This window comes from Equus caballus, chromosome 24, assembly GCF_041296265.1.
Source record: "Equus caballus isolate H_3958 breed thoroughbred chromosome 24, TB-T2T, whole genome shotgun sequence".
Classification (NCBI taxonomy): Eukaryota; Metazoa; Chordata; class Mammalia; order Perissodactyla; family Equidae; genus Equus; species Equus caballus.
The window spans coordinates 49,226,236-49,249,611 of record NC_091707.1 but is presented as its reverse complement, the minus strand read 5'-3'; the positions used below and the strand labels follow the sequence as shown (position 1 = coordinate 49,249,611).

The 23,376-nt window shown below is 39.6% G+C and overlaps 1 protein-coding gene across 7 annotated transcripts in view; it reads right to left on the bottom strand.

The window, feature by feature from the left end:
- UNC79 (unc-79 homolog, NALCN channel complex subunit) overlaps positions 1-23,376 on the bottom strand; it is a 240,407-nt gene that overhangs the window by 50,665 nt on the left and 166,366 nt on the right. For 4 of the 7 annotated variants that reach the window (XM_070250302.1, XM_070250300.1, XM_070250301.1 and 1 more), the window contains 6 exons: positions 17,881-17,988; positions 14,452-14,568; positions 11,793-11,876; positions 8,366-8,468; positions 5,988-6,128; positions 3,088-3,126 (listed from right to left, as the gene is read on the bottom strand). In XM_070250302.1, coding sequence (XP_070106403.1) covers positions 3,088-3,126; positions 5,988-6,128; positions 8,366-8,468; positions 11,793-11,876; positions 14,452-14,568; positions 17,881-17,988 — 592 coding nt within the window. The remainder of the gene's footprint in view (positions 1-3,087; positions 3,127-5,987; positions 6,129-8,365; positions 8,469-11,792; positions 11,877-14,451; positions 14,569-17,880; positions 17,989-23,376) is intronic. The other 3 variants (XM_070250306.1, XM_070250303.1, XM_070250307.1) reach the window with 1 other exon arrangement.

Sequence of the window (23,376 nt, the reverse complement as noted above, 5' to 3'; positions counted from 1 at the left end):
TAACACCAGGGCTTCTGTGGACTGCCTCACTGTCATTTTCATCGGTGAGATGAAATACCCTAGTCACACAGAATCCCTGTTAACAATACGCTTTTACAACAAGAGAACCAGGAAATGTCAGAGTGGTCCCTGACTCATTCCAGGGTACAGATGAGGGTTCCCGGGCCCAGAGAGAAAAGGTGACCTGCAAAGGCCACAAGTCCAGACAACCGCAGAGTCGGGACTAGACCCCAGGATGAGGGTCCTCAGCAAGATCCTCCCAGAAGGCGTCCCTAGCGAAGAGAGAGAGCTGTTCTGGGGAGGAAGGCGGGGAGTGAGTTGTTCATTCCTCTTGGGAGATGTGGCAAGTTTTCTTGGGGCGTCTGAGCTGGTACTCGTGAAAGGGACGGGCCCCTTCACCCTCTGTACCACTCCTGCACGTGAAAGGGGGAGCCAAGAGATGATTATGTCGCCCTGCCCCTTAGACCAAAGTATCAGAAACGATGTTCCTAGAGGTAAACATCGAAAGAAAGGAAGAGGAACTCAAAGAGCCGAAATGGAGGACTGGTAAAAACTCCCTCTTACCTAAACCATTTGATTATGCCATGTCTACCCCAAAATGCTGGTTCAAACTTGTGGGTCAAAAATCTTCTTCAGGAAGAAATGATACAAGCTGACACAAAGTCTTTCAAAAATTAGGGAAGGAGGGAACCCCTCCCGACTTATTTTATGAAGCCAGCATAGCACTAAAACTAAAATCAGATAAAGTCATTACAAACAAACAGACAAAACAAGGAACAAAAAAGAAAGGAAAAGAAAAAAGACCAATAGTCAGCGCTCATGGACAATGAATCCAACTGTAGATAAAAAGGATGATGGGCCATGACCAAATAGGGTTTGTCCCAGGAATGTAAGAATGACCTAATAGTAAAGAGCCGATGAATGGGATTCAACATATGAAAGAATAAAGGGCAAAAAACAGTTATTTCCACAGATAAAGAAAATGCATTTCACAAAATTCAACATAGAAACACTCATGAGAAAAACTCTCAGCAAACTAGAAACAGAGGAAATCCTCAATCTGGTAAAGGACATCTATGAAACCTATAGCAAACAGTATTAATGGTGAGATATTAAATGCTTTTCCTGTAAAAGCAGGAACAAGGCAAGAATGCTCACTCACTTCCTTATTACGGTACTGGAGGTCCTAGCCATTGCAATGGGCAATAAAAATTAAAAAGCATAGAAATCAGAAAGGGAGAAGTGAAAATGTCACCATTTACAGATTTTTTACATACAAATGCTTTTAGATTCTAAGGAATCTAAGAAGCAACTACTATAACTTAGCTTATTACATTACAATGTTAATACAAAAAATCATTTGTATATTTATATACCAGCAGCAAAACGTTGGAAAATGAAATTTTTAAAAATTTGGGGCTGGCCCGGTGGCATAGTGGTTAAGTTCACATGCTCTGTTTCAGTGGCCTGTGGTTCATGGGTTCAGATCCCAGGTGCACACCTACACACCGTTCATCAAGCCATGCTGTGGCAGCGTCCCACCTACAAAATAGAGGAAGACTAGCACAGATGTTAGCTCAGGGACAATCTTCCTCAAGGAAAAAAAAAAGAGGAAGATTGGCAACAGATGTTAGCTCTGAGCCAATCTTCCTCACCAAAAAAAAAGAAGAAGAAGAAGAAAATCCACTACATTGGCATTAAAAAACCAAGATCCTTGGGAATAAATTTAACAAAAGATGTGCAAGACCTCTAAACTGAAAACCACAAAACATTGCTGAGAGAAACCAAAAAGGCCAAATGAAATAAGAATATATACTATGTTTATGAAGTGAAAGACTCAATATTTATATGATGTCAGTTATTCTCAAATTGATTTATAGTTTCAATACAATCCAGGCAGGCTTTTTTCCCCAAAAATTGAGAAGCGTATTCCAAAATTTATGTGGAAGTGTGAAGAATCTAGAATATCTAAATCAACTTCTTGAAAGAGATGACCAAAGCTGAAGGATTCATATCTGACTTCAAGACTTACTATACAGCTACAGTAATCAAGACAGGGTGGTGCCAGCTTGAGGATTAACATATAGATCAATGGAACAGGATAGAGAGCCTGGAAATAGATCGACCCTAATAAGGTTATTTGATTTTAACAGACACCAAAATGATCCAATGGGGAAAAAGAAAGTCATTTTTTTTAATGTTGAAATAACTAAATATCTTTACTTAGATTGTTGGATAAAAATATCAACCTCTACCTCACATCATACATAAAAATTAATTTGAGATGGATCATATAAATGCTAAATATAAATGCTAAAACCATAAAACTTTTACAAGAAAACATTGGAGAATATCTTCTTGATCTGAGGATAGGCGAAGGTTCCTCAAATAAACAACAGAAAACAATAAGCATGAATTGTTTTAAATGTTTAAAACATTAGACTTCACCTAAATTAAAAACTTCTCATCAAAATATACCATTAAGAAAAGGAATAGGCAAGCCCCAGACTGAGTGAAAATGTTCTCAAAACATTTAATAAAGGACTGGTATTCAGGATATATACTAAAGAAGTCTTGCAACTCAATAATAAAAAGACAACAACCCAGTTAAAAATGTGCAAAAGATTTGAACACTTCACCAAAGAAGATATAGTGGTCACTCCATAAATACTTGTTGAATAAATGAATGTTACGCAAATCTCACTGTACTTTTTGTTCACAGCACTTAGCACTGTTGACACTTATAAACTTGTGCAAATATTTTATTCACGTTTCCCTCCCAGGTAGACTGTAGGCCCCATGAGGGCAGGAATCATGTCAGTTTTGTCCCCAATTGAAACCTAAGTATCTAGCACAGTGCCTGGTACAGAGTGGGCTTAAAAGTATTAGTTGACTAAAATGAGTGAATGCGTGAATGCGGAATGAATGAATGAAGGTGTGCACAGACAGTGAACTTGTGCTCTCTGGAGCTGCAGCTGAACCTCACAATAGTTCTTCCACAGTGCACACTCCGGTGTTTTGGAATCGCAATGAACATGCACAGGGGACAAAAAGAAAGTGAGATCTGGGCTCACTTTAGGACCTTACCTTTCTGCTTGATTAGAAAAAGTAGTGCTGGACGCCAGTCTAGGAGATAAAGTAAACAGAGTCACATGAGTATCTCAGGCTTTCATGATGAAATGCATGAGTACTGCGGTAGGACCCATTGCGGCTCTGCTTTAGACGTGGAGACCTGTAAAACCATTGACAATTCGCCTGACCAGGGACAGAGGGCCCACTCAGCGGTCAGTCTCCAGGGTTCAACTTCACTGAGTTCCTGAGCCCTGCTTTCCGCATCAAATCAGGTTTTTCCGCAGAGATGCATACAGTTAAGTCGGTTTAATATCACCCAGCCAATCTACAAAATGGCATCTGCAGCTAGGTTAGACAGATGACAGAGCAGCACTGGACCCAGTCCATCTCCAGATTAACTCAACTCAAAACGCATCTCTTTGTGTACAACCTCTGAAACCTCACCACAGACAAACTACAAACTGTAAGAGCCTCTATAAGATAGTAAAATGAGTAATAGGAGTTTTCGTCAGCTAATTGTTGGATTGCAATGACGTACTGAGAAGAGAAATGTATTAGGTTAAGTAATCAATATATAGCGTGATTTTTGAAAAGTATAATTATATGGTGTGTACACATGGAAATATTCTGTATGTATGGAAAGAAAGAGAATGTACTAAATTGGTGAGTTTAGAAAAACATGTCTTGATCAGTAAGATATTAAAGAAACAAATATGGAGAATGCTACAAATTTATTTACTCAAGGCCACCAGAATGAGCCGGGCCAGGAAAGCAGTGGAGAGGAATAGAGGGTCCGGCAGCCACCAACAGCAGACACCATTCCCAGGTGCTTTGGTTATGGGCCCTCTCGTGCTAGTGACTACGATGACAGAAAAGCATCGGCGAATAAACAGTGATTAAGGGTGCAGCAAATGTGATCTTGAAGGCTGGACCTAGAAAAAGGCATGGGTACATTTTAAGAGGGATCTAAGTAGAGAGCAAAATACGAAATCATGTGGAAAGGCTTGGGTGATAAATGAAAGGGTTATGCTGAGGTTACATAACTCTTAGTATACCCTGGAAATAGTTCCCGGGGGACTAGCATAAATAAACCAAGTGTTTGTAAATTCACATTGCCTCATGGAATTGAGGCATGCAAGAAAGCCCTGAATCAGGTGACTGCTGAATCTGTTTCCTTGGTAGTTTTGTGATTCAGCCTAGGTTGCTCAGAATTGTGGCGGCTTGCTTTAAATGCCCTGTCTCTTGCTAGTCTACCCAGGGGAGGTAGACATTTAAATATAAGTATATGTAAATATGTAAAAATGTATCTGCTACTGTTTTTCCTTTGCTTTTCTTCAAAGCTCCTGTGTTCCCATCCTAACAGTTGGCAATGCTTGCACATGGTTTATTCTCACTTATGTTATAACAAACAAAAACAAAATAAAGCGCCTCTATATATCTCTTACAACTTAGATCAGCTCTTCAAGGAGATGGTAACAGACAGAGCAATGCGCCTATTGATTCTAAAACTGAAAAGTATTAATAGTAGGAATTGTGACCTTGCATTAAGAAAACCTCTCAATTCCACAAATATTGCTGGTAGCTGGTACAGCATTTATTCCACAATTATTATGATTAGGTTAAAATTAAGGGCTTAAATGAAATAATTCATCTTTTTTTAATCTCGCCATCTCCCTGTGTTCCTCACTTACTTTGCACATTGGCGATTTCTAAGTATTAGAGGTGGAATAGCTATACCATCTCTGATTATATATTCCTAAGAATATACATTCCTAAGGATACTACGAAAAATTGGGGGGAGGGGAATAAGGGAGTCATATACTTTTGGGATCAAGGGGTTTTAATGCTTTCCTGTTTATCTTTAACTTGAAGTCAGCATTTCTTCATTAAAAAGAAAAAAAAGATTAAATTTTAACTCTATTAAGATTCATTCGCTTTCTTTCCCTCAACTACCAGGAATTTGCAGAATTCAGTTTTTTCCCTACCCCCTCCACAGAGACTTTCCCTAAGAAATCGTTTCCATCCTGAACCTCTGTAGCACTTACCACTCATGCCACTCATTACAGCTCTTAACCATGTCCTGTCTTGTATTGCTATCAGTTATTCCACACGTCACTGTCCTCCTCAACAACGAAGCCACAAAGCACTTGAGGGCAAGAGCTAGGTCTAATGCCCGCAGCCTGAAGCACCCGGCTCTGTGCCAGCGCGCACTGGAAACAATAGATTCATGTGGGATTCCGTTCAGTCCTCTCCTCTAAGTTGTGCACGCTAGGGCTACAGTTTGTTACTGAATTTGAACTTTACTTATATCCATGAAATACTTTTCTTCTGCTGTCCTATCTACTAAGTGGAATGTTCTTAACCTGAAAATTCTCAAAGCAGCTAAGTTTCATCTTCCCTCAGTTAGGCAGGAGGCCCTGTTCCCAGAATGTGTGCATCCTTCGTTTTTCTGAGTCAGAAGCATGACACTGCTATACTACCATTTATCCCGTCACATGTCAATGCCCTAAGTTGCGTAATTAAGTGAGCCACTCCAAGATTACAAAATGCCTAGAGAACCCATCTTAAAGTAGGTAAAGGGAGATAATAATAACACAGCGTTTACCATGACCTATGCACAGTTCTGAGCATGGTTACAGACATTAGTTCGTATAGTAATAGAGAAAAAATAGAGTTTTCTTAGTGCAGTTTCCTCTAGCTTCACTCTGACACTGTGACTCCTAACCCTACACAGCTGGGGAATTCTATCAAAAGTTCGGTCCATTCATTTTTTAAAATTAGTCTGAGTTGATCTTACAAATATCAAGTATTTCTAAGTTTACTGAATGTTTCACTTTTGATCTGGTAGTTTTTATTTCAAGATATAGATGGAGTAAGCCTCCTTCCTACCAAACAAAACAGAAGCCGACATTCACCTTCCCACAGACTGCATGATATCCAGCAATAGCGGGGCCGCCAAGTCTGGGCTTAGGTGAATGAATGTGGAGAGGACCACAACGGCCAGCCCAAGGGTCTCCTCATCGTATTCTTCAAGGACGGCCCCACAGTCGTGGCATCTGCAAAGAAAACAGAGGAATGCTTTCCGTGAGAGCCAACAATGTTTCCACATATAACAAAGTACATATAGCCATTTCTGGTGAGTCTTGGAAAAGTCCCAAAAGGAGGTCAGTGGTCTCACTCTAACAACAAATAGGAGACTCCAATGCCAGCCTCCCCACAGACCAGAAGCAGCACATATGGCAGAGATCAGGAGGGTTCACTGCAACTTTCTTTCAGCTGGCAAGCATCTGGCCCGTCCGTGAATCGTTGCTCCCTTTTACAGTGAGCACCAAGTGGACTAACTGTCTGAAGCTTCTGGTTGAAGGATTTTATGCATGTGAAATTATTGCTAGGGATCTCAGTAACTGGATAGTTTTTTCATTTGTTGAAATTAAAAGTGAAAAATGCCCAGACACAAATGGAAACTTTCCTAAGCTTTTGTATTAGAAAATGCCCTATTTGTGGGTGAGAGGCAGGGTAGCCAAGTCAATAGAACACTCTAGAAAGCTTGGGGAGTCTGGATCTCAGTCTCTTCTCTCCCACTCACTTAGATCAGTTTCATAAACTCACCACACCTACTGAATATAATATGTAAAACACAACACCTGCTCTTAAGTAACTTACAACTTATTTCTCTTTGTAGTATCTAATGTAGGTTCAATTTAATATATATATATATATATATATATATATATATATATATATATATATATTTCCCTATAAACTGACTTTTAAAAAATACAGGATTCACAGGGCCTGCCTGGTGGCATAGTGGTTAAGTTTGGATCCCGGGTGCAGACCTATACACCACTCATCAAGTCACACTGTGGCAGTGACCCGTGTACAAAATAGAGGAAAACTGACACATATGTTAGGTCAGGGACAATCTTCCTCAAGCAAAAAAAAAAAAAAAGAAGATTGGCAACAGATGTTAGCTCAGGGCCAATCTTCCTCACCAATATATATATATACACGTAGGATTCACATCTATAACTAAAAAAGAATAGAAGTGGAGTACACACAAAGGCAACCAGGAAGACAACTAAGGAAGATTGAGACTTGCAGGAGGACACAAAATGTGGAAATTATACCAAAGGAGAAGCTAAGAAGAGCCCTCCACAAGCAACGTGGTTCTCCCCACATGACATTCCAAGGCAGCTGTTCAAGACAGGCGCCTTCACTTCTTCAGCAATGACCATCAGCAGTGGCCAGCTGCACGGATCCTCACACCAGCCCCTTCCACCTCAGCCTTCTCTCCTTTTATCATAAGCCTACCCAATTTGTCACTTGGGGCACTTTTACCAGGAAGCCTCCCTGGCCCAAGGGGATCTCTCCAAACCTGCAATCCTACGAGTCTTCTTCTTTATCATACTCGCTGAACAAGAATTTATGTACCAGACACTGTATAGGGAGCTTAACGTATAAAATACAGAAGAAAAGGTCCCGGTCCCTAAGGAGCTCAGAATCTATTACAGAACATGTATGTAAAAACAACTACACAATTAAAATGCAATGTGATAAGTTATAGAATAGAGAGATGTATCAAATACTGTGGAAACTTGGAGAATAGCATGACTAATTCAGCCTTGTGGAATTAGGGAAACTTTGCCATAAGCTAGGTCTTGAAGCATGAATAGGAGTTCACTAGGCAGAGAAAGTAGAGAGAAGGGCACCTATGAAATCAGAGGAGAGAAAACATCAGGCATGCTCTGGAAGAGGTGAGGGGCTGGGGAAAGAGTTCCTGGCGTCAGGAGTGTTGGGCCATACCTTCACAATCTAAAGGGCCTTTCATACTAAGCTAAGGCATTGGGACTTTATCCTATAAGAAACCTGGGGATATTGAAGACTGACAAACCAGGAGGTGACATAACCAGTTTGAGATTCAGAGAACAGATTCTATTGGCAGGATGGGAGTAAGAATCAAGTCTCAAACTTAGTCCCATCCTAACAATTTGAGCTTCTGGTTGAGAGATGTTATTTGTGTGAAGTTATTGCTAGGAATTATCAGTAAGTGGATATTATTTGCTTTCATCCAAATTAAAAAAGAAAAATGTCTTGGCATAAATGGAAGCGGCCCATAAAATACTACGTTGCTAAAATAACAAATGCATACCAACTCTTATGGCTACAGCCATTTGAAGAACAAAGTATGACTTAAAGCATAGCATGCCGCCTCTGATACTTTCTCACAACCACAGTGAGCAAACTCTCAAAATCTGTAAACACAGGGAAGAAAATAACCGTGCAAGCTTACTTGTCTGTCATCACTGTCGGCTGCTCATCTGTGAATTCTTCGGGTGCTGGCACAAACATACTGACAATGCTGGGTGCCGACAGCAGGCTGGATTTAGTGGCACCTGGGTAAGCAGCAAAGAGACAACTGGTGAATCAAGATCCGTTTCTGGGGGCCAGGAAAAGCCCCATGCTCCTCTTATACATCCTCCAAAGATCACATTCACAGGGATGTGACATGGACAATCCAATTGCACTGTGAAAAACCCTCAAGAGTAAAATGAATTCAAGAAAGACTGTGATTTGTTTCTATTTGTATGATTTTAAGAGCCCCCATCTCTCCCTTTGCTTCTTGACTTTGAAAAAATCAGAAAGAGTTCAGGTGTGCCAACAGGATACTAGGATAAACATGAAAAAAAGAGAAAATCTATTCAAAGGTACCCTTAAATGAGTTATTTAATTAACTCTTATTTGCTAGCATAAATGGAAGCTGCCTATACGATGCTATGTTTCTAAAATCACAAATGCAGACCAACACTAAAATGTTGCTCATTTTGGAAGGCTGTAAGATCCCAGAACTCCACACACCTAAGCAAGGGGAGAAGTTTGAGCTAGGAAATAGCAGGACAGTTTCCTACTTTGGAAATTAATATCATAAGCTCCCAAGCAAAAGACTTGATTTTTTTCAAACTGAAATATTGTTGAATGAAATATCACGTTTTGACAGAACCATCCAGTGACGTCAGCCCATTAGTATCACAGAGTTTCAAACTTTAGGTATTGATGCCTTCAAAGAGCTCTGAGGCAGGAATTTTGGCAAGATGCTCTAGTGGTGAGTAAACCTGGAGAGCCACCAGTGCCGGATTCTCCAGGGACTGTGGGAATGAGGCGCTCCAAGAAGAATCCCAAAGTGACAATCCAGAATAATGCCATTTTCTAAAAAATAATAACAGTGGCTCTGAATTCTTCAAACAGGAAAGACGGCAGAAAGACCCAATAGTTTCTCATCAAGGAACTGGTAACCTGGTGCCACAAAACAAACCAAACTCTGCATGATCTTTACTTAAATAGGAGAAAGAGAACAATTCAGATAATTGGTTTCTAAAGAAATCAACATAAAAACTTTAGAAATCTCACCAAGTGGACAATGTGTTTCAATCTGAGGGAGAAAAAAATGGTATTGAAACCTTTGAAGAGTCAAGATGCTTCCATACTATACAGACTCTCCTGCCTGATCAAAGGCTACCAAATGTGTTTATGAGAAGCAGAACCACAGACCCAATGGCAAAGGAAAGTATCTGAAAATATCTTTAAGTCACTTCCAAAGATCCCAAATGGGAATCCAAATTTTACTACTATATTTACCAGCTATCTCTGAGATAACACTCTTCCCCAAGTGTATCCAAGTGTATCATTAACAAGGATCTCCAATTCTTTCATAAAGATGGTGCTATGAATGGAAGCAAAAGTACTTATTACAAGCATAAATACAAATTGATTAATAATAGAAAAGGCAAGAATTGGGCCAAGATAAAAAAAGACATGATTGGTTATTAAACAGTAAGGTAAACAGCATGAAGTTGCTTCAAGAAACCAAACACAGAAAGTTTAAATCCAATACTGAACACTTCTTAAACGTTGACAGACTATGTCTACCAGATACCAAAATGTCTGTGCTAAAAGTGAAAATATTCAGCTCATAAGATTTATAGTGACATATGAATAGTCTTATTAGAAACATGAGAAATTGATTTTTTTTTAAAAACTCTGAATCAAGGCTTTCAGAAGATTATTGCCTATTACTATTATATAGAAATCATAATTCAAGTCAAGAAAAGGGAGAGAATCAAAGTCATTCGGGTGGTTTCAAGCCAATCATTACCCAATACACATGCCAAGGAACAGGTATTTTTGACAACAGCATTGTGAAGCTGTTTGTCTATATGACAACACAGAATGTGTGATGCAATATTTATGGCAGTCATCTATAAAAGCAGATAGGTTAAGTTATTGGGCGTTGGCCCCCATATGGCAACATTAGCTGAACCAATGGATTTCTGAATACTCCTAATGATGTGGGAGCAAAGAGTAATGTGCAAGAAGGTGGGAAATACAAAAAGGAAGCCATAGACCTCAGCTACCTTTTGTTATAGCTGAGTCACAACTAAGTCTGCAATATTAAAGGCAGCCCCATTATCCTCCAGTTGTTGGCAACACTTTAGATGCCACCACTACTGGTTCCCCTAATGAATACCCAAAGTGTACTCTATTTGGAACTAGGAATAGAAATAGAAAGTTCTTCGAAACTTGAATAAAAGAGGGGACTTCCTCTTAAGCCCAGCTTCAAAGCTGGAGATTTTGACAAAGCCCCTTTGGGAATGTTAGAGATAGGAGAAAGTGTAAAGGTGTTGGTTTGTCTCAAAGCGTGTATGCACACATCAGTCCCCTAGCTACATCAACGGACTCTTCCGTTTACTGTGAAAGAGACTCACTTTCTGTATCTGTTTCCATTGCCTCATTCCATTTTTGCTGTTACTAACTGAGTCACTGGATCATGGATATGCACCAGAGTTTGTTCAACCACCATAACGTCTCATAAAAACTTTTCCTAGGCCCATAAAGGAGAAGTCTCCTTTCATTGGATAGAGAGGCTAAAACTGTTACTCATTGCCAAATAAATGTTAGCAGAAGCTGCAAATAGCTCCTCATACCTAAGGAAAATTAGAAGAGTGACATAGTCTGGAATAATTGGTCTGCTTGATTTAAGGGACTAGCTAAGAGATGTGGTTGTCATAATTCATTTTTTGTTTTTTTGCTTTTCACAAATGATAGGTTAGCCTACTTCCTGAATTAAAAAAAAAAGAACAAAAGTAATGATTAACTAGCCGTGAGATGAATTTTGAAAATACATGGGCTGGTGATCTTAGCGTAGATTTATTCTGAGTTTGGTCCTATGAGCAGCATAAAGTCAAGTGTATATTTTGTGCAATTTCAGATAGCTGAAAATAATGTATTACTCTATGATCTCAGCATTCTAGAAGGAACACAGATAAACCGGACCATGCTCAGAGAAGTAGATACAAGATGATATTGAAAAATGATACGTATTAGGAGGAATACCAAAGGACCCAGGGATGTGTGGTTTAGAAAAGACTGAGGGAATAAGCAATGGGTAGCTGTTTTCAAAGGTGTGAAAAATTATGAGAGAGACTAGACTTGTTTTGTGTGGCCCCAAGGGTTAGAAAGTCACTACAGGGATGAACTTTCTGTCGGTCATGTTCAAAGAGGAAATGGCGTGCATTCCAGTCCCTGGAGGTGATGGAGCAAAGGTTGGATCCACTTCCTGGAGCAGCTAAAGAAGAGATTTCAGCAGCTGCCGAGTGACTAGATGATTAGCATACATAGTTTCTTTCAGCTCTTACAGTCTGAGGTACTCTTACTCAACTAACCTCTCGTCCTCAATGGCTGGCCCTCCAGGTCAGGGTTGAGGCATACTGGCACATTACACTGGCGTTTCCCGGGCTGTATCTGTTCTGTGGATAAATAGAGCATTTTAGTCTTCAATGTGGTCAATTTAGCACAAGTCACAACACAAAGAATTTAACCAGTAATCTCTTGGGGCCATTTTTGGGTCATTGTTCTTGTTGATTATTAACATTTACAGGAAACATCCTAGATTTTAGGGTAGAGTTGTTTGGGGTTTCACTACAAACCTGCCATTCAGGTATATGAAATGCAATTGAAAGCAGGAGAGCCTTGAAAACCATCCAAAAAACGTCCAGATTCTCTAGCCACCCCCCCAAAAAAGCTCAAATCCCATATCTCTTGATATGAAATGAAAAAAAAATGAAAGGCTAATGTCACAACCATGAAAGAAATGTTTTATGCAAATCAATAAATACATAAGTGATCATTTGGGGCAATGGCCAGAAGGGTCACATAGAAAACATGTGGAACTGGCAGCAAGGAAATGACAGGCATTTGCCTGAGGGCTGAGGAACAGGAGTGGGGCAGAGGCAGACATGGAGGAGTGGTGCTTCAGAAACATTTGTTTCATATGAAAGATGAGGCAAAGAAGCAAGCCATCGGATGTGCACAGACAGGAAAAAAGGCAGGTATTCTGTGAGCAAGCAGGTGCATGCTGAGGTGAACTGATCATGACCCATGTTTTCGACTGCCTTTCTGAGTGCATCTCAGTGCATCTAAAGACCAGATTTGTTATTTGGAGACTAGCAAGTCACTGAGTCAACACAGGTGCTGTAAAGTGACATGCCACCTAACACTGAATTACACATTCATTGACTGTCGTCTGGTCTTGGATTTGGGGAAAGCTTTTTATGGCACTAAGAAAAAGAAAAAGAATATGAAGATGAAGCTGTAGTAGGACTTGGTGACTAGAGAACCAAGTTGGAGGATGGGGACAAGCCCGGGAGAACTCGGGTGGGAGAAATTCAGACAGCATGTAAATGGCAAACACTAAACGAGAAACCAGAGGGACATGAACAAGGCTGAAGTTTGGCTGAAAAGTGGAAAATTCAGTTAAATGGGTTATTTGGCATCATGTAGATTTTTTTTTTAGGGTAAAATTTGGATTGTAAATTGAGATTTATTTGCCTTTTTATTACTACTGATTCAATCAAACTAGGCTGGAATTGTCGTCAGAATCTAAAATGGTTAGCTTAGGCTGAGCTACTTGCTAAGAAAACAGTAGCATGGTAAAATAATCTTCAGAGCCCCCAGGCCAACCTAATAAAAGCGGCATTTCATTATCAGAGAACTAACCAAACAAAAGCTCCCACTCTCAGTTCCTCACATAGCTTCATCTCAGTACAGAGAGACAAAATCCTCTCTGGTCCAGAACACCAGAAACACTTCACCCAAACCCAGTGAACTCTCCAGGCTGGTTGTCCGATGTCTTTGTCCTTATCTCCCTTGCCCGCTGGCTTTTGGCCATTTCATTACTCACTACCACTTATCACTGAAAGGAAAATAAAACACTAAACCTTTAAAATGTTAAGAACCCTTATAAAGGCCAGGAGAGTTGAAGCTATCTGTCAAATGTAGGATTGGGTATGGTGTATGGGATTTAGTTATCTAGACTAGCTCTCTTTTTTTGAAGAACAATGGGGGAAAATAAGATGAAATGTGTGTAAATATTATGGTTTTGAAAAAATAACAGTATCTCAAGATTTTGGTTTTGTGGACATTAGAATTCTCGGTCATAAGGAAGGGTATTAAAATAATCTCATGTAACTGTAGCCAGAAAGTACTAGACAAGATACTAAAATAGTCCGATCCAAGTGCTGGCCCCGAGCATATCACAGTAATAAACCCTGATATTTTCATAGTGCGTGCATATTGCAGAGTGCTTTCACATATATAATCTTGTAACTCAAATGACCCATTTAATTAAAAAAGAAGAAGAAAAAGAAAAGGCAGGCACTCAAAAGAGCAGGATTGCGGCAGTACTACTGGTTTGAGAAAGTAGTATATGTGCAGAACGTGGTAACAAAGTTTAGAGAATGCAGAGTGATCATGTTTAAAATAGACATGTCATGGCAGTCAATTCTTACTTTACAATTGAGGTTAGATGCAGTTCCATCGTATGAGCATGAGGGTGTGCGGCTGCAACTGGTGACCCTGCTGACTAGAACACAGAGCTCGTATTCCCAGACCTACCGGCAGATCGTGACGTCACTAGGCGGACATGTGTTATTATTATTATTACTATAAATATTCCCTTATTCTGGTACTTTATAAAACAGAGAATATTGATAATCAGATGTTCTGTAATTTGCATCATGAAATCATAGTTGCATTCCCTCCTTTATGCATTTACATCATTTAACCCCCAGATAGATCACCTAATATCTGGAATCTGGGTCTTAGAGAAAAAAAAGAGTTGGACCAGCCTAGATGGACAAACAGGTGTTTCTAGAACACTTGGAAAGTTTAAATAGACTTATTATTACCTTAGGTTTTTAAAAAAGTTATTTGAACCACAAAACACAAGAGAAAATCTATTCCTTAGTAAGGGAGCAGAGGGGACACAGAGAAAGTGGCATTAGCTAATCTGAGAGGTAAAGCAAGAAAAAAAGCTTGACCCACCAGTGTCCCAGTTGCTGATGTTATGGGGGGCGCTAGACTGGTGTTCCAGCTGTCGCTTCATTAACTGGCTCATTGTCAGAGCTCCCAGAGATCCCCTTTTCATCTGCCTATACTGAGCTATATGGAGGAAATTAGGAGATGATTACTAGGGGGAATAAATTTCCACAGCACACAAAGGCTCTACACAGCATATAAAATCGTAATTGAACCTTCATTGGCTATTTGTAATTGTTTGGTAAATTGTATGCTCCTGTCCAAATGAGAAACTAAGACACTATGCTATTCCGGGTGCCTTTCTTCCCTCAGTAAAGACAGAAACAGTGCCTATGGGCGCTTATCTGTAACCTGTAAATATTTACTCCAATTACAACAATATGATTATTTTCATTTACTTTTTTATTTGCATACTCTGCCTTGTTCCAAAAAGGATTTAAGACAGACAATACTACTTTGAATTTATAGCTTAACTTTCTTTAGTGGAACTTGTGCATATATAGTTTCACTCTCCATTATATCCCCATGAGGCCCTCGTGTGTGTGTGTGTGTGCGTGTGTGTATGTATGTGTATATTTTGGAGTAGGATGACACATATCAACCCCAATTTTTAGAGAGAGAAATTGAAGCAAATGAAATTGTTACTTGAACCAACCAGCAAATGAGCTGGCTGTAAAACCAAAACATGTTGACTCCAAAATCAGTGCTCCTTTCAGTCTCTGTATAAGCCTCATCTACTGTTTGAAAAATGTGAACTGCATAACATTCCACAAGTATGTTCTAGCATACATCTTTGCTTTAGAAAATAGTGGTAACATTTGTATCCTGCAATTAAGTACTGACAAATATCCCACCAATGAAATGTCAAGTTATAAGCGTTTCCAAACCAGAAAAACAATGAAAAGCACTTCTGCCAGTAGACTGCTGAGTGGGACGGCAACCTGCCTCCTACCCTCCTCTTCCTCTGCGAGCGGTCCCACGAACCCTGCCATCCGCCCAGCGAACAAGCCAGAGCGTCGCCGACGTGCCTTTTCTACATGATCCCAAACACCTGGATATTTGAGAACTTGTGGTTATTCACTCTCTTATAAGGACGATTCAGAAACTGAAGCTCTGAATTACATGCCCTAGAAAGGAATGGTAGAAACTGGGATGATTGATGGCCCCTGGAAAGCCTTAAATGTTATACACAGGTTTCGCAATCATGATACCAAGGCAGCAACTTGGTGAGATGTGAAATCAGTTATAACATTATTCTTAATGTAGTCAGCATGCTGTTTGATTCATGGCGGTCACGGCATGGTTAGTTACAAAGTAATCAGCTAATAAACTGATCAAAAGAGAGGGGTGTGATGGGAATTCTTGTGTCTTGGAGTCCGTGTTAACTGAATTCACAGAAATGACTATGCAAACCAACGTGAAAAGTTTCTGATTCTTGTTGTTGATTGGTAAAATTTACAATTTTATGACTCACTTGATAAGTGCGGTTTCAAGTAAAATCCAAAAGCAGATATCTTTTAGAAGATTGAACAAATTTAGAAATTAGTAGGCTCAAAGGATTTAAAACCTCTAGTGTATGAATAATTTCTCCAATTCTCAGTTGTTTGTAAAGACAGCAGAATTCCCTGAGAGTAAAAACCCTCAATGTTTAGCTCAGTGTGTAAGGCAGCTGGCATCCTGCCTCCAAGAACACGCCACAAAGAGCCACCCCACACATGCTTTTAATGGAGAGGAGGAGGAAGCCGGGAAGCTGATGATGCACTATGCTAACTCCAGGCAGGCTAGATGCGATCATGACACAGGTGACACATTTATTTTACGGTACATTTAACTAGCACTGAAGTCAAGCTGACTTAGTCATCCTATCTCAAATTACACCTAATTTCTAATTAGAATCCACTATCATTTTCTTGGATGACTCACGCAAAGTAAGAGGAGAGAATATGCTTTCATGATTTTAGTATGTGAACTTAAAAATGGGCATTTTATCATGTTATCAGACTTTTGTGATAAAAGAAGAACATGCAGATTCAGAACTAGCCGTTCTTCTTTGCTACCAAAAGGGCAGGTAAGTGTCACTTGGAAACACTTTCTTAGAATTTTGATGGTCTCTGTTATAACTGAATTTGAATTATTCTAAGGCAGTGTAGTATACTAAAAAAGAGCATGAGCTTGAAAATCCAACAGACCTAGCATTAATTCCTGGCTCTATCACTTAGTACCTGTATGACTCTAGGCAAGTCATTTAACCTCCCTGAACCTCCTTTTCCTAGTCTATCAAATGGGGTCAGTAATATCTGCCATGTAGTCCTGATGTAAGGATTGAATAAGATAATAATGTGTGTAAACCATTTAGCTCAGTGCCTGGCACGTGGTAAGTGTCAAATAAATGGTAGCTATTATTATACTATTATGACTGTAAGCTCCTTGAAAACAAGGGGTGTCTTATTTATTTGCTTTTTTATCTCCAGTGCTAAGCACAGTGCCTGGCACCCAACAGACACTTAATAAACAGTTGCTGAATAAAAAATGAATGAATGCATGGATGAATGAACGATGAAGACGATGATGTTGTTCCATACTACCAGTCCAGCATTTAGGTTAAGATCTTTTTCTGGTTTTCAGGATCACCCTCATTTCAAAAGACGGTCAAATGAAAATTAACTAGCTCTTCAGGCAGTGTCCACATGGAACACAAAATATACAGCCTGTGTGACAAGGGTTTGCAGAAGTTGCACCTCTGTTTGTATTTCTGATTGCTGCTGAGAATTACCCAGGCTAAAGTCTCTTAATAGACCCCCCCGAGCCAGGTGGACACCGTCATCTCCACCCCAGTGGAACTCAAGCTCCTCATGGGCAAATCTAGGACCCCAACAACAGAAGGCAGTTTCAAAATAGTTGCTCCTATAGAGCCTGTAAAATTTCATCTCATTTTTATTTTCTGATCCCCAAGGGCTAGATCCAGTCATGAGTTTAGGCTCATGATATTTCTGATAGATTTATTTTATGATAACCTAGATAAAATTTTGTCAATAATGGAGGTTATTCAAATTACACAAAGCTGTTCCATGTAAAATCCTGTCACAGACAATGCTTTCCACTTGTCCCGAATGAGTCCCATGCTTATGTTTGGGCTAGTCATATACAATTCTTATTTGATTGAATTATGAGATTCACTGATTATTCCTTAACAAATTAGGATTCTTGGCCAATCAGTAACCATACTGATTTATCAAATGCTTGAGATGTTGACAAAAGTGGGCCTATGCCTCAGGGTCTCTGAGAACATACAACACAATGTCACCTAGGAAGCTAACACAACATTAAAAAGAGAAAAAAAAACAATACCAAGAGTGTGAAAATTTAAAACAACACAGCAGATAATGTTCCAAAATCTCAATGTACTGGTGAAATGATCACAAAAGGAAATCTTACTTGATATTGAGGAATGGCTACTTGTTTCAGGCACACCTGCTTCTAATGTAGGGGCAGATGAGGATTCCCGTGGCATTTCCAAAGTTGAAAGGCCTTTAGTAGAGGGATCTACAAACAGAATATTATTTAAAACTCAGGACATTGATTCAAAGTAAGTTCAAGAACCTTTTCCATATCTTTTCCCCTCTTGCCTAATACACCCACTCAAATCATTACATACTTTCTGGCCCTACTAATTACTTTCATGGGATTACAGACACACCGGTTTCACAGTTCCATAGGGAGTTGCTTCCACATTGCACTCTACCTGATTATAATCTGTGGATATGCCTTTCGGAGATTAACGGTAGCACAATTACAGAGCTAAAGCTTGGCATGCTCACATGGCATATCCTTGAGCAGGTCACTTAACCTTTCCAGAACTGAATTTCTTTTCATCTGCTACCTAAAGATGCTTACAGTTCATTCCACCTGTATCGTTCCTCCACTCCACTTTTGTCTAGCAATTTCCTGCTCATCATTACATCTCAATTTATGCAGCCAATTCCTCCTCCACAAAGGCTTCCACGACCGCCCCCCACAAACACAAAATACAAACAAAAAACTGGGTCAGGTGACCCTCTTATATCTTACCCAGAGCACCCTGTCCTTAATCTTTCCCAAACTTAACACACTCTAATGTAATTGTCTATTTACTTATCTATAACTTTTTGCTTAACCAGAAGGAATTTAAGAGCAGGGACTGTATCTAATTTTGAATAAATACTATTAACTCAAATTTTCTTTTTTATTAGTTGAGCGAGAAACAGAGTGTATCATTTTCTTCTTCTATTTGACAAAGGTATCTAAAATGAACTATTTTCTGCATATAATATTGTCATTAACCTATCAATAATGGGAAACAAGCTGTCCCACATTATTCTAGGTAAAGATTATCCTTCAAAAGTTGTTGAAAAGTTTAATGGTTTATCACAGCAAACCCCCTAAAATTCTTTACAAACTTCCTTGCCATCTTAAGCAACACTATATATTGAACATAGTGAGCAGCCTGGAGTTAACACTGTGGGCTTCCATGATTATACCATGCTGTAATTCGGGGATACCCACCTAAATGGCTTCAAGTTCTTAAGCTTCATACATTTTCTCTGTCTCATCCCTTCCATATTGTCAATTATTTCTTCTTGCCACAGGGCAAGTCACTATACATTCACACATACTTTATTTAAGTATGCAGATGCTATTCTATTATTGGATGATCACTAAACTTGTTAAACTGTCAGAAATAAAAGTAAAATAGATCCTAGGTGAGAACCTGGGAGAAAAGTTGTTTTTTGGTTTTGGTTTTTTTTTTTTTTTTTTTTTTGCTGGGGAAGATTCACCCAGAGCTAACATCTGTTGCCAGTCTCCCTCTTCTTTTTTTATGTGAGCTGCCGCCACAGCATGGCCACTGATAGACGAGTGGTGTGGTTCTGTACTTGGGAACTGAACCTGGGCCACCAAAGCAGAGCACACCAAGCTTTGACTACCAGGCCATCGGTGCTGGCCTGAGACAAGTGTTTTTTGTTTTTTTGTTTTTTTAAGGTATGCTTTTTGGTGAGGAAGATTGGCCCTGGGCTAACATCTGTTGCCAATCCTCCTCTCTTTTTTTTTCTTTTCTCCTCAAAGCTTCAATACATAGTTGTATATCCTAGTTGTAAGTCATTCTAGTTCTTCTATGTGGGATGCCACCACAACATGGCATGATGAGTGGTGTGTGGGTCCATGCCCAGGAAATGAACCAGTGAACCCTGGGCCACCAAAGCGGAGTGTGCAAACCTAACCACTCGGCCAGAGGCCGGCCCCTGGAGAAACGTTTTTAAGCATTGATTTTGCAACATCTATTTTTTATTCTCACAGGGCTTTCTGAATAGGTATGATTGCCAGATTAATAATTTCTTGTAACAAAAAAAGTATAACTGTTACGATGTTTCCTGAACTCTCTTATTAAAGCATAAAATAACTACCCATTTTAAATTACCTCAGTCATTTAGATATTAAAGATTAGGTTATTCTTTTTCTCTTAGGTATTCTCCCCAAACCACTAGTTAAAAACATGCGTAATTATCTCTCTTCCCCTTATCGGCCTCTATTTTATGTATGCTGCTTCTGTGCCATAACAATCCCACCAACAATGGAAAATGAGGAGGCTTAAAGCGAATTTTCAAGAATTCTTTGAAAGATAATTGGGACTTTTAGAGTTTTGGTATGCTTTTTAAAATTCCTGGTGTATCTTTAATTTTAAAGAAATGTCATTACTGTAAGATAGTTATTAATAATCATTAGTGTACCAAGATTCTCTGAGCCAGGCAGTTTTTGCTCAGTCCTAAATCATTTTATGAAGCCTTCTGTTTGTATCCTGTTTAAGACAACAAATATTTGATTAGAGCTATGTACTCAGCTTAAAACATCCCTCTTCAGTTTTTTATACTGCTGTGCAGAAAATGTCATACTGTCAATTCATTCATCAAATATATGAACTCTACTCGGCACGTGGGATACAATCAGCTAAGAGGCCAGGCAAAAATCCTTGCCTTTGGGAGTTTTCATTTTAGTGGGGAGAGACAGATGGTAATTAATATGCCTAAAAGTAAATAAATTACTGTAGGTTAGAACAGTAATTCTTTGTAGAAGAGAAATAAAGAAGAGAAAATGATTCCAAGATGCCAGGTAGGGGTGGACAGGTGGGGTGCAGTTCAGACCTCATTGGGAACCTGATGTTTGACCAAAGAATTAAAAGAAGTGAGAGCCTGCCTGAGCCAGGCAGGAATCAGGGAAAGACAGTTTCAGGCTGACGGAACAACCTGTAAAGGCCCTAAGGTAGGACTATGTGGGGAGTGTTCAAGAAATGGCAAGAGGCCACTGTGGCTGAGCAGAGACATGTGGAGAGAGCAGTGCCAAATGAAGTCAGAGAGCTAATGAGACTTGGAACCACGTAAGGCATTCTAGGAATTTAAAGGATTGAGCTTTTACTACAAAAGAAATGGAGAGCCATTTGTTTTGGTAATGGAATGTTTGCCCGCATGACAGTGACCAAAGGCTTGAAAAGTGCCTGTGCGATTGGGCTTGCTCTCTTGTGCCTCTTCCATCATCATGAGAAGAATATTCCCAGGCTTCATGGGTCTCAGGAGGAGGTTGGGCACCGGCCCAGCCTGATTAGCCAATCCACAGTGAACAAGAGACACTCAAATTAAATAACTGCTTATTATCGTATGCTGCTGAGAATGTATACTTATCTGTTACATAGCATTATTCCAGCAACAGGTAACTGATAGAGCTGTCTCAGCATACAGATTACATGTAAAACCATAAAACTAGATGAGATCACCCAGAGTGTACCAGAGGACTGAGAAAAGGATCAAAGACAGAGACATTAGGGCACTCCCTCGTGACGGAGATAGGGAGGAACCAACAAAAGAGATTGAGAAGGAGTGACCACTGAATAAGGGAAAACCGAGAGAGTGTGGTATCCTGGAAGCCAAGGGAAGTGGGCAGGATCAGCTGTCTCAAATACTATAGGTATGTCAGAAGATAAGACCTAAGAACTGACCATTAGATTTAGCAGTGGAGGTCATCAGTGACCTTGACAAGTGAAATGTGGGTGAACTACTGGGGATGAAAGCTTCATAGAAATGAATTCTTTTTAGAAAGAATAGAATGGGAGAAAATTGGAGTTAGTATAAACAACTCTTTTAAAAGTTTTGCTAAAAGAACAACAAAAAAACAAACAACCCGATCAAAAAATGGGCAGAGGACATGAACAGACATTTCTCCAAAGAAGATATACGGATGGCCAAGAGACACATGAAAAGATGTTCGTCATCGCTAATCATCAGGGAAATGCAAATCAAAACTACACTAAGATATCACCTTACACCCGTTAGATTGGCAAAAATATCCAAAACCAAAAGTGACAAATGTTGGAGAGGTTGTGGAGAAAAAGGAACCCTCATACACTGTTGGTGGGAATGCAAACTAGTGCAGCCACTATGGAAAACAGTATGGAGATTTCTCAAAAAGTTAAAAATAGAAATACCCTATGACCCAGCTATCCCACTACTGGGTATCTATCCTAAGAACCTGAAATCAGCAATCCCAAGAATCCCATGCACCCCTATGTTCATCGCAGCATTATTTACAATAGCCAAGATGTGGAACCAACCTAAATGCCCAGAAACTGACGACTGGATAAAGAAGATATGGTATATATACACAATGGAATACTACTCAGCCATAAGAAAGGACCAAATTGTTCCATTCGCATCAACATGGATGGACTTTGAGGGTATTATGTTAAGCAAAATAAGCCAGACAGAGAAAGACAAACTGTATATGACCCCACTTATAGGTGGAAGTTAACATAGACATGGAGAACCGATCGGTGGTTACCAGGGAAAAGGGGGTGTGGGGGGAGGGCACAAAGGGTTAAGTGGTGTACCCACAACATTACTAACAATAATGTACAACTGAAATCTCACAAGGTTGTAATCTATCATAATCTTAATTAAAAAAAATTTTTAAAAAAGTTTTGCTAAAAGGAAAGGAGCAAAATGGGATAATAATTGGGAGAACTGGGATCAAGAGCTTTTATTTTTTAAGAGAGAGAAATAAGATTATGTTTGTATGCTCAAACTTAGAAAAGTTTGAAAAACTTGAAAAGTTAGAAAAGCCTAAGCTCAAGCTTAGAAAGAAAAAAACTAAGAAAGGAGAAAGAGAATTTCTTGGCACATATCCTTGAGTAGATAAGAGAAATGGAATCTTGTCCACATGTGGAAAGGCTGGCTTTAGACAGGAACATGGACAGTTCACCGGTAGCACCAGGCAGGAAGGCCAGGTGTATGAGTGCAGACAGTGGAAGGTAGGCAGATGAGGTGTAGAAGGCTGTGGAACTTTCTTCCAATTATGTCAAATAGGAAGAGTTATTGAAAGTTTGGAAAGAAAAGTAGCTACAAAATAGTCACTTAGGAGAATGGAAATGTCACTGGGCCAGAGAAATGTGGTATGATTTCCACGCAGCCTTAAGGACCCAGTTGAGGTTCATGGTGGTGAATTTAAAATGAGACCAGTCAATATTGTTTTGTGTTTTTCTCCGGTGACATTCATCTGATAGGCACAGGCGCTGGTAGATGGAAATGCAGGTTTGATGAAGGTTGTGTTTAGCCAAGCAAACCTGAAAAAAACAAAAGGGCCAGGGAGGGTGTAGGCAGGAGGGTTGACTTGAGTAAGGAAAGAAGACATGAGGTAGGGGTGCAGCAGTGAAAGACAGGATCAGTTCAGTTGTCCAGAGAGAGGAAATGGCAATCAGAGAAGGGGAGCCATGGGATTGACATGGAAAGGGTGCAGTTATTGGTAATAACAAGGTCTGTGTTATGACCATGGGAAGGAGTAGCTGAGCTAGGGTAGAGGATAAAAAAAGCCTCTGGAGAAGATGAATTCAAAAACGGAGAAGCAGAGTGTCAG